A 12,092-nucleotide genomic window follows, 5' to 3' on the forward strand; every position below is an offset into this window, starting at 1 on the left:
ACATTTGTCCTGATTCCCTGTTTATTTTTCTATATCGCCTATATTTGCTTACTATTATACTGTGCGTAATTAAATTGATGGTTTTTATAGTCTTCTCGATTATTTGGTTATTTAGTTCCTCCTGCATTGTTTATTCAGTATTTTGGTTATTTGATTATTTGGCTATACTAAATTATATCACTTGTTTAAGTACTATTTGAATTAATATGTGAATACAAAATGAGATGTTAGTATACTATAGTGGTTGTTTGGATGATAAGAATATAAATAAATGAAAGCTTATTGGGCATCCTGAGAAAATGTAGACGAACTCGGTACATAGAAAATCCTACCGTGGACATTACCTCAATCGGACTGGGACTGAGAAGTCTCATACCGGAAGAGTCTTGGGAGATATGGTTCACCCTCATACCAGATGAGGTATCGAGATGATGATATTTTTGGTTCCAATTACTGGACGGGGTATGAAGACGGTCAACTTAATTGTCAAATCTTAATACTGGGTCCATGAGTAATGGGATATTCCTATGAACCCTCAGGGGCCATAGTAAATAGATTAAAAAGGAATGATTATTGATCATATGCATGAAATTGAAATATTATTTGATTAATTGTCTTCATAGGTTTATTTTGGAGAAAAAAATCGTAATGAGAAGTATCGAATAAAAAGTTTTAAAGTTAAATATATTTACTTAAAGCGAGGGCTTCATTAGTCATTTTCTGACTTTTACCAACATATGATTTTTCATGTCAGTGATTAGTGTAATATTCTTACTAGGTTAGTGTAATTCACTCTTTTATTAATCATTTTATATCAAGAAAACTAACATAGAGATTTCGATAAGCAAAAAGGTTGTTGGGTAGTTCACCTTCCGAACTCCCTTCAAGTACTAGTGAAGGTTGTCGTATGATACTTATTTATTTATTTTTCTTTAATTACTATTTATTTTTTATGAACCACGTATAAATGACATTTTCATATTCCTATGGGACAATTCAATTTATTATGTAAAAATGTAAATCTTAATATTATTATTTGCTTTTGCATTTAAAGTATAAATTAATTTTTTTTAAAGTTCCGGATATTTACATTTATACATGATAATAAACTAACATTTAAATAATAACATACATAATACAAATAAGACGCATAATTTATTACTCGAATTCACAAATTTAGAAATAGGTGGAGTATTAATCATCCAATCAATGAATAATGAAGGCATAGTGCTGCAAGTTTAGATGAATAAATACTATCGAAATAAAAAAATAAAATAATAAGAGAACAAAAACAAAAATAATTGGGCCTCAGCTTATTTACGGGCTTTGTAGCAAATTTTTAAAGAGGGGAGATATAATTGGGTTGTGTGTATGCTCTTATTTCTCACTTGGGAATCATCAATTCCAAAAAAAAAAAACATATTTTTAAAAAAAAAATAAAATTCAATTTCCTGCAACTGCTGCCACATTAAATATTTTCGGTTTAATTACATAATTTCCAATCTCTAACATCGACATAATTTAATATTTGATTTTATTTAGTTTTTAAACACAATGAAGGTCAACGTAACCCTATCCAATCACAATAAAATGATTTCATAATTGAATATATCTCAATAAATATTAGTTTTAAATTTTTTAATGATTAAAATAAATTTGATTACTCTTATATTAAAATACATTCATATCTTAATTGTTTTTTTAAAAAAAATTATATTAAAATCTAATAAATCTCTCTCTCTCTCTCTCTCTCTTCTTGGGAAAAGGAAAAAAAAAGCGATTTATTCCCTCTCGTCAAATCTCTCTCTCTCTCTCTCTCTCTCTCTCGCTCGCTGTCTAGCTCTCCGCTCTGACAAGCCAACGCCAAATCTTCCGTATTTAGGGTTTTAAGCTCGGCATCAAATTGTGTTTTTATTTCCGAAACCAGCATGTAGATTCTCTTGAATTGTGTTTTTTTCTTCCATTTCAAATTCAGATTTTACCTTCTTTCGCGTCAATGTACCTTGATTGCGATATTACAAGCTGTAGTTATATATAGAATCAACGGCGAGCTCTTCGTTCAGATGAATCCTGCTCCGGCTTCCCCGCACCCTACCTAACACAATTGGAGAGTTCTTTATTTTTATTTTTTCTGTGGGAGGGTGCGTGCGTGCGTTTCGGAATTTGGGAATCCATGGCGGCACCTCGGAATCTGATGGGGGAAAACGGTAGGTTGCTACTCAGGGACGAAGAGAGTGCGGCGGCGATGGCCGCAAAAGACGACGATTCGCCGTCAGGAAAGCGAGCCAAAATGGAGCGCTTCCCGCTCACGCGCTGGGAAATCGCTGCATTTCTCGGAGTCTTCCTTATCTTTTCCGCGGGTCTCTTCTGCATCTACCTTACGATGCCTGCCGCTGAGTTCGGCAAGCTCAGACTACCCAGAACCATATCTGATCTTCGCTTGCTCAAGTACGTCCTTTATTCTTTTAGCACTCTAGGTTTTAGCTGATATTTTTTTTTTTGGTGTTTGTAATTACCAATTAATGTGAATAATGGGAATGACTGATATTGAATCATTATGGTTGGGTTAGTACTCCAAGATGTCGATGTGTCTTCTTGAAATTGACGTTAGAACTGATCTTCTGATAGTTTACAGCCAGAGGAGTTCAGTTATTTACTTTGGATTATTTTTAGGATTTGTGTATTCAGCTTTTCCCGGATATTTATATATGGCAGAAGTAATTAGGGACAAAAAATCAAGTATTGAAATTAAAATCATTAGACATTGTAGAACGGGTTTCTGCTTCTCTTCCTATCATTGAGGACTGGTGAAGGTGTTTTTGTTTTCTTTTTTTGATGCTTTAGGTTTCAATGCGCATGGATATTCCTGTATCTTCAGTTCTACTAACTAGGAACGGATGTACATGGAAACGGGGTTTGAGAAGAAATATATGAAATATATGGCTACCTTAAGTAGAATCGTAAAGCACAGTGTTATATGTACACAATTGTATTAAATCATTGTGTTGGATGCATTTGTATGGATGTACATGATCATTCATTTTATTCACTCATATTTTAAAAAATTCAGTTCATCTTCCCGGAAATGCTATGCCTCAAGGCGCAATTGGATTTAGTGTCTACTTGTTTATTCAGTTATCAAGATGTTGTAGGGGGGAATCTTTTACTTATCAGCATATAGGTAACTACACCATCATCTCTTGAATCACAGAGGAAGCAGAGGTTTTCTTATTTCCTTTTTCTGACCATGCTACTAGGCTGTCTCACTTAGATAATAGTGTAGTCATATAGTTTTCTAAAATGTCCTCAAGGCAAGATTTTTCTCACGGTTATTCTGGTTAGATGTGGTTAAATGACATAGCTAAAACATTTTACCTTTGACATTTTTGCTGTGTAATAATTGTTCTTGCTGGTTTCTTTCGTTGTTAGTTTATGTGCATTACACTTTCCCTAAGATATCTATTTTTTCTTTTTACTTCTTATTCAGAGATAATCTCGCGTCTTATGCGGCAGATTATCCAGTGCAATTCATCTTGGGTTACTGCTCAACATACATATTCATGCAGACATTTATGATTCCGGGAACAATTTTCATGTCATTACTGGCTGGCGCTTTATTCGGAGTAGTTAGAGGCATTTTCCTAGTTGTCTTCAATGCCACTGCTGGAGCATCTTCCTGCTTTTTCTTGTCTAAGTTGATTGGCAGGCCCTTAGTTAGTTGGTTGTGGCCTGACAAATTAAGATTTTTCCAGGCAGAGGTATTTCTTTCCTCATAACCTTCTTGAAACATGTTATTATAATTTTAATATGATTCATTTATTTTTTCAAGTATCTTTTTGGTGCTGTGTTAAGTTGCAAATTTTGAATTCAGATTGTGAAGCGTCGAGATAAGCTTCTGAATTACATGCTTTTCTTGAGGATTACACCCACGCTACCGAACCTTTTCATCAATTTGGCTTCTCCAATTGTTGACATACCATTTCATGTCTTCTTTCTAGCCACTTTGATCGGTCTCATTCCAGCATCTTATATCACTGTTAGAGTAAGTCTGACCTTCTCCATAGATGTTCTCAGTTGTCCTACAGTGCAATTTCTTTCCTTTATGTTTTCTCTTTTTTTTTCCCAAGCATTCTTTTGCGTGATATTCCTTTCTGTTCTGTTAAATTGTTGTTATTTTCCCGCTTTCCATCTTATTCCTCATTTCAAATGCATTTCTTTGTTTTTGCATATTTTATTGTTTAAAGACTTAAATTCCAGGCCCTAGGTGTTTTTTGATAAATGGTTGTCCTCTTTATTCTTGTGAGGATATTGAGTGACCTTATAGATATTTTCCTTCACATGTAAATTTTGTATACAGTTTGTATCTCCTTGGTGTTTGTGGATAGATGTTATTTTTTCTTTTAAAAAAAATGTTTGGAGACTTGAAATTGCTCAAATATCCTTCAAATGGCCTACAAGAAAGATTTTTTGACCTCTCTCATACTGTTCATTTCTTGTAAGCTTCTGATCTACTATACCCTTGCCCAAAGTTGTTGGTAATACCGGACTCGTTTTTGGAATGGGTACGACTATCTTGTCAATATATATCACTAATTTTAGAATTGTAGCATGTAATTCCACATATCACTATGTGGAGCAATGCATCTTGTAAAAATTTTCTATTTATATTGACCTTCCAAAATTCAGTACCTGATACTTAAGTATAGACATGATTGGCATGGCTGTCTGAATGGATTCTTTTAAATGAAGTTACTGATCACTTCTTTGCAAATTCACTCAAAGAACCAAGACAATCAGAAAAGGTCATTTGGCTTACAAGTCATCTGCAACTAATCCTTTGTTCTAAAAGAGGAGAGGGTAGTTACCTGGCCATGTAGACCCTAGACATGAGTATTATGGTCATTGCTTCATGAGATGCTGACCTATGCTTTTTGAGGTGGGAAATAGACAATATCAGAGTTTTTCTTGACTAGAGGATACAAACACGAAGATAGAACTCTGCAATTTTTTTTTGTGGGAAAGGTGGTGCTGATATACAAAACTTGAGTAGCGTTTGCTTGTGGCTTTGCCTCTTTGCTGTTTTGTTGATGCACAGTGGAATATTTTGAGAATCAAGAGTAAATTTGAATTGGAAATTAGGTTTGAAGGAACTTATTGACTCTCATAATTCTGAAATATTTGCTATAACTCGAGAATCCTCACTTTACGTTTGTATCATCAATATCTTTCTCGTTAAGGTGTAATATTCTCTTTTAATTCTGTAATAATTCTGTAACAATATTCATTTCATTCCATGACTAAGTCGCTGGTATATGTGTAAAGGTTCATGTGAAATACATACCAAAAATCTTTCTTCATCTATTCTATTTCTGTTAAGTTTTCAATATGGTGTCGTAGCCGAGCTCATAATTTCTGTTCATTATATACAACTAATCACGCATTTGATCACACACATAACAGTTACCTAGGGCGTCCCACTAACTAAAGTAGAAGAGACTTCTCCCTATTTTCTTTCTACCTTGGGTGTGAGTGCAGTCAACTATTTCAGGCGGTTGTTGGTGCGGTAGGTCTTCTATGTAGCTCTTGTTCTTAGAAAGAACCAACTGATGGAGACTATCTTGTTTGATTGTGCGCCTTGTAAGAGGAAATCAACGAGTCGACACACGTCAAGGCAACAATCGCTATGGACACTGATTGTTTGCTTGATCTTGTGCCTAGTCTCAGGTTGAACATAGTTTATGTTGTAACTATGGTGAGGCAATAAATGCATGAACTTCAACACGACACCCTAAAGTAGAATGATTCGCCATTGCAGATTGAGCTAGATCTCTTGATGAAAGGATGTGTATATTGGAGTATTGTTTTGTAAGAGGTAACCTGGTTGCCTGGAGACCTAAGAAAACAGTCTCTTGTTGCCAGGTCTAGTGCAGAAGTGGAATATAGAGCAAAGGCAAATGGTGTGTGGAAACTACTCTGGTTGCAGAATTATTACATGAGTTTGATGGTGTTAGACAGAACTAGTCTTAACATTGTCCCGTGACATGGAAGCAAACAGGATTGCACATAATCCCATTTATCATGATAGGACTAAGCATATTGAACTTGATAAGCATTTCATCAAGAAAAAGAATAACCAGCGGTATTCTAATCACATGCCTTGTCACTTCTGGAGATCAACTAGCTGATGCCTTCTCCAAAGGCCCTGGAAGCAAACAATTCCATGGATTGATTTGCAAAATGGGCATGACAGGCATCTATGCACCATCTTGAGGGCAGCATTGGCCATCATAATCATAGGATATTTTTCATAACTCCATAATCCTTACTTTCCATTTGTATCATCAGTATTTCTCTCATTAAGATCTAAATGTTCTCTTCCATTTCTGTATTAACTCTTTAATAATATTTAGCTCATTCGTTATATATGTCACTAGACTATGTATATCTGTAAATGTTCGTTTGGAATACATAACAAAAATTTTTTCTTCCTCCATTCCCTGTTTCCTGTTAAGTTTTCGACAGAACTCTGTTGAATGTGTGAGTTAGTTAAACATCCTTGTCCACTACTTAATGAAATGTGATTGAAGTTTTTCATTTCTTGATATCAAGAATCTTTTTTCAAGTCTTTGGATGGTACCTGCTAACACTCTGTCCATGTGGAAAGACCACCATAATAATGTTGATGGATGCTTATAGACTGATGAGATTGTTTTTTTTTATTTTTATGAATTTGTACTGCTTGTTTATTTATTTGGAGAAGCTTCATTTTTTCTTTTCTTCTTTCTTTTACTTTTAGGCTGGCCTTGCTCTTGGGGATCTCAGGTCAGTCAAGGATTTATATGATTTTAAAACTTTGTCGGTGCTCTTCCTGATCGGTTCTGTCTCCATATTTCCTACCCTCCTGAAGAGAAAGAGAATATATGAATGAAGTTGATGTTGGTTACGGCTATCTTTCTCATCCTGCAATCCTGGTATAAAAGGTGACTTAAGGTCGTAAGTATCTTTATCATCTATATCAACAAATTGCAGGATTTGAGAGACAACTTGGCTGCTGGCCAGCATGGCAATTCTTTTCTTTTCAAATGCAAAAATTGAATGGTGGGTTTCACCTTCCCTTACAGATACACAGGTTAGTTACTCTTGGCTATGGTGCATAATTGATACAAAAGATGAAGAAAGTTCTTTTTTTACGGACTTCCGGTTGATGTATGTTAGTTACATTGTCTCCCAATATGGATTCTCAAGAGTAATGGGAGCCAGAAATTGCTTGAAGATTTCATCAAACACCTCATCTCCTTGATGGTGTTAATGGATAGTGCTGTCTGTTATATAAAAGCTGTAGTAATGTTAATCCCGGAAGATAATTACATCAGAACCCCATCCTAAAAGATTCCATTCCTGTTGTAACTGATTTATTCACTAATTCGCCAGTAGGTAACTGTATTGGTAGCGCGTGGTTAGATAAATAATTATGTGCAAGTTCTATTGTTCTTAATCCTTTGATCTTTCCTTTTGCATTATGTGCCAAATCCAAAAGCATCTTTTGTAAGAGGAATATAAAATTTTGCAGGAGAGAATGAATGTTGAGAACTGCTTCTCCTTTTGATATTTTGTTGGAAAACTGATAAGGATATTAGATTTGGGTGTTTTACTGGAACCAAAAGTTTATAACCTGGTTGTGAGATTATGATTGTTGAACCTACGATGATGTTCGATATGGTGTATCTTTAGGTTCAACTAGTTTATAGGTTAATTTGATTGAAAAGGAAGTAAAATGTTTACTTGCAATTCTGCTCGTTGGTCGTGCTTTAGATGAGGATTGCTCATCGCATTAGTGTAAACTGGTGCTTTGAGGATCCTGTCCTAAACTCTCAAAAAGAAAAAAGAAAAAAAGATCCATACCTAACACTAGATTGGCAGATGTAACTCAAATCAATCCATATAAGTTCAAACAAATAGAATGTTTTACAAGATGGTTTATTGAATATATAAGGATGCTAATACGTGCTAGTTTAAAATTTATGATATCGTTGATATTAAAAATTAATGGTTTTTTTTTTTTTTTTCTCTTTTTTTAAGTACTCTTGACAATTCAAAACGGTTCAAATTTTGTTGGGTTTAATATGGGACTTTCAAAATCAAAATTTAACTAGCTTCAGATTTTGAATTCCCACATTTATAACTACAAATAACATCTAACGACATGTCACATTCTTCATTAAGGGGGTAAAAAAAAAAAAGAAAGAGAGATAAAAGAAAACAATACATCACATTCACAATAGTTGAAAGAATGGCGATTGGATGGCAACTAACTTCTTGTTATTTATACATGTTCCATGCATCTGTCCAGAATTAACACGTTGCAAGGAAATTACATACAAAATTGAAAAAGACAGAAAGCAAAAGGTTCATATGTGAATCTTCATACCCACTACTAAAGAATTCTAGGAAGTAATAGCAGCAGCTGGATAATCTTGGTAACCTGTGATGCCTGTTATTCTTATCCTTGTATTTGGCTGCACCATTTAAAAAACGAAATATGTATGCAAATGAACTTGGAGAAAATAAACATGTCGAATTTATTTTAAAATCTAACACTAACTTGAAATATGAACCTATTTGTACTGGCAACTTTATCAATTGAGCACATTGGTGAAAAGTGATGGTAATACCTGTCGATGCCCAATGTTTCTCCGATACTTCTTCTTCTTCTTATACTTGAAAACGACTACTTTGGGATTTAAACCCTGCAGTGCGAAAATAGTAAGAAGCAGAGGCAAGCATAAAACCAAAAGGATAATTGACTGCGGAAAACAATACATCAGGCACCAAATGATTTTACCTGGTCTTCAACTACTGCATGTACAGCAGCATTAGTCACCACTGGTTTTCCAATGTAAGCATTCGTTTTTGTTCCAACAAGCAACACCTTGTTCAAAATAATCTGCACAAGAATCAGAATCCAAACATGGTAATTTAGCAACTTAGTTCTATAAGAGAAAAAAAAAAGAAAAAAAAAAAAGCAATTTCCAAAAAAGTAGAAAGCCAAAGTTTATTCTCTTAGTGAAGAGAAGTATTTTAAATAAAACTAGGAAGTCTCAAGTTTCAACATTGTTCCGAGGCATCAATTCAGACGGCCAGGAGAAGTGTCTCAAATTATCAACGAAAACATTGAACTTGCATTCGATCAAAGTCTATTCTATTTATTCAATTATATAACAATAAATTTGTACTCCATGTTAAAAGAAAAATCACAAAGTCACCTACTATGGATTGGCCACAGAATTAGTTTGGAAATTTGGAATTAGAATACCATTTTTATTCAAATCTTTATTTTTTCTAGAGAAATTCAAATCTTTATCATATTTGTATTATAGCATAGAACTGAAATTTTGATTACCCTGAAGCTAAGAGTTGACAAAATGTGATATTTCTGTGAAGAAACAAATATCTTGACTTGAAAGTTTGGCCTCGCATCACTAGACTGCAGCATTTCCATCGTTAGACCACTTTGTCGCTGCATAAATTTTTTTAAATATTGTCCCTAAACATATTTATAAGGTAGAATCATAGGAAGTTATTATTTCCTTTGAGGCCACTGCATAAAAGCCAAATGACTTGTACCAACCATCGCAAAATGCTGAAAAGTAGAGGTTTTCAGTTGATAGCTTAACTGGTGGAGCCCGTTCATGTTTTCAACATCTTAACTGTAATAAGTTAGGTAGGGGCTCCTTAGAGGAAGGTCATTCAAATGAATCCAAGCCCCATGTCATGGTATCATGGGAAATCTACTGCCAAGGGATATATACACACACACACATATACCTATGTGTATATATATATATATATATATATATATATAAATTACAATTCAGTTGACGCCTTCAAAAGCATACAAGCGAGAGTTTGTTATCAATTGAGTATGACTACAGAAGATGAGCAGCAGTCATTGTATGTGTCACTATACACTTTGCATTGCACCGATGTTCTAGTGGATACTACCTAACTTGATGGGGTAAAATATTGGGTTGTATTCTTTTCTACATATTGTTATTTAGGCCTCCTATAACTAATTAAAGATGGCATGATAATTTGGACTGATTTGTTTCAATCTCATTGGAAATTCTTTAAAGAGTAAATTTCTTTTGTCTTGTAATAGAATTTTCTTTGTTTTGTGATTAAAATTATATGTTCCCTTAGGATCATGTTATAAGATTTTGATTAATAGTTTGAGCTCGTTAAAAGAGAACTCAAACATATCCTTAATTAAAGCACTTAAGAAACTTAGAAACAAATTTTCAGCATATCCCTTACTTAAGATTGCTATTCTCCTTTCATAGAAGAGATTGAGAGAAAAGATAGCAGCTGCTAAAAATAATAACTTCTCTGCTTGGAAGTAACTACCCTTACATCCTAAAAAGTAGAAGCTACCTCCATAATTATCCTAATAACTAACTACGTTATTAAATAAAACTAGGCAGATAATAATCTCCATTCCACCAGACATTTTGTCATCCCAACAGCCATGTGCAAATCACTCCAGCAACCATGCATAAATCAATCTCAACAGTCATGTGACTGATAACAGCATTCCAAATAAATTTCACAAATTAGTTCATTTGTTCAAAACAATATCCTTAAACAAATAAACAAGGATTTCTATTAAAAGGAGAGCACATCCCTCAAAAGTTCTTCAATAGTTTCTTTCCACAAGACTCAAAAAGTTATTCAAAACGAGATATCATTGTAATGTTTAAATTCAAGCATCCAAATGAAAGAGAAGATGCTATTTACTTACAAGTTGCCAACGAGAGAGAGAACAGGAACTAAAAAGGGAAGAAGAAGAGCATACCTTATCATTCACATTTGCACCTTTCAACCTCTGAGTATGGATATACCGACCAGGGAAAACGACATATTGGCGAGATCCAATCTAATCAAAAGGACAGTGTTTTTATAAGAGATCGGATACCAAATTAGTGGAAACTGTGTTAGGTTCATTTGGGGGTACTACAACATTACAATATAAATAAAAAGAAAGCAACTTTATCAACATCTCAAAACACATATAAGAACAACATTATTAAGGCTATGTTTCAAAATTTGTGTGTAATTCATTAATAAATTCTCAATTATTTTAGTTAGAAGATTTACATGGGACGAGAATTCAAATTATATTAGAACTGAGCATGCATTAACTTGGAATCCATATAAGTCAATTATTATATAATGGATTAACCTAGCTAGAAAATGTATCAAACAGTTGGGAGTATAAAATGCTGTCTCACCATAACAACCGCAAAAATCTCTTCGCGCTTCGGCTGTTCCTCAGAAGCCGCCTCGACAACCGGAGCTGGTTCACGTTCGGACGCTTCGGTTTCGGACTCGACAAGGGTTGGTTCGGATTGGGAGAATTTTGGGATGAGGGAGGAAGTGGGTCTTGTTGAGAGCGATGAATATGAAAATGCTAGCTTGTGAGAGGTGAAAAAGGGTTTGGACTTGAAGAGAGAAAGAAGAGGTGGGTTTTGGTGAGAAGTAACTTTGCAATGGGTAGTGAAGGAAGCACAGAGGGCAAAGGAGGTAGATGAAGACGCCATTTCTTTGTTAAGGAGAGAGGAGAGCTCTGAAGCTCAGCTCACACTTGGCTCTCCCGGTAAAAGACGGGTGCTCGGGGGGGGGGGGGGAAATAGAGTTATCCTATCCGCTAATGTTGAATTACTGATTTGCCCATACCAATTGAGTTTTTCCCAGACCTTAATATATATATATATATATATATATATATCTCATTATTTTTGAAATTTCCTTTTTTTAACGTTTAATGTGATGGCGCAAATTTTAGACAAGGATATAATTATAAATAATTTAATATAATTATATTTTGGGGAATGAATTACTTTAATTCTTCACTAGAGACTCAATTATTACCATAAATTTGATTACTGATTAAATTGCCGAAAGTTATTAAGGTTAGAATTTTTCTAAAGTTTGATATTTTTTGACATATATTTTAATTACTATTTTAATCAGTTTTATATTATTATAGTCAGATCTGTGTTTATTTTTACTAGAATTTTTAAATTTTTATCAAT

The 12,092-nt window shown here is 34.1% G+C and overlaps 2 protein-coding genes across 4 annotated transcripts; one reads left to right on the top strand and one right to left on the bottom strand.

Moving 5' to 3' along the window:
• The first annotated feature begins 1,748 nt into the window (after nucleotides 1–1,748).
• On the top strand, nucleotides 1,749–7,495 carry LOC110824950 (putative membrane protein At4g09580). 2 transcript variants are annotated; one of them, XM_088221184.1, is made up of 4 exons: nucleotides 1,749–2,448; nucleotides 3,488–3,758; nucleotides 3,872–4,042; nucleotides 5,461–6,491. In XM_088221184.1, exons 1-4 carry the CDS (start codon nucleotides 2,174–2,176, stop codon nucleotides 5,479–5,481), a joined length of 738 nt encoding a protein of 245 aa, XP_088077310.1. In that variant the 5' UTR covers nucleotides 1,749–2,173; the 3' UTR covers nucleotides 5,482–6,491. The 2 variants fall into 2 exon arrangements, with proteins under 2 accessions (XP_088077310.1, XP_088077306.1); XM_088221180.1 differs by lacking the exon at nucleotides 5,461–6,491 and adding an exon at nucleotides 6,797–7,495 and having other exon boundaries at nucleotides 1,750–2,448.
• Nucleotides 7,496–8,297: 802 nt separating this feature from the next.
• Nucleotides 8,298–11,678, bottom strand: RPL21C (Ribosomal protein L21). Of its 2 annotated transcripts, XM_088221188.1 has the most exons (5): nucleotides 11,289–11,677; nucleotides 10,853–10,933; nucleotides 8,843–8,944; nucleotides 8,673–8,747; nucleotides 8,298–8,516 (listed from the first exon to the last, which is right to left on the bottom strand). In XM_088221188.1, exons 1-5 carry the CDS (start codon nucleotides 11,595–11,597, stop codon nucleotides 8,445–8,447), a joined length of 639 nt encoding a protein of 212 aa, XP_088077314.1. In that variant the 5' UTR covers nucleotides 11,598–11,677; the 3' UTR covers nucleotides 8,298–8,444. The 2 variants fall into 2 exon arrangements, with proteins under 2 accessions (XP_088077314.1, XP_088077317.1); XM_088221191.1 differs by lacking the exons at nucleotides 8,298–8,516; nucleotides 8,673–8,747 and having other exon boundaries at nucleotides 8,842–9,484; nucleotides 11,289–11,678.
• Nucleotides 11,679–12,092: the final 414 nt, after the last annotated feature.

The sequence above is a fragment of the Carica papaya genome, chromosome 1 (genome assembly GCF_054855325.1).
Source record: "Carica papaya isolate Zhongbai chromosome 1, ASM5485532v1, whole genome shotgun sequence".
NCBI lineage: Eukaryota > Viridiplantae > Streptophyta > Magnoliopsida > Brassicales > Caricaceae > Carica > Carica papaya.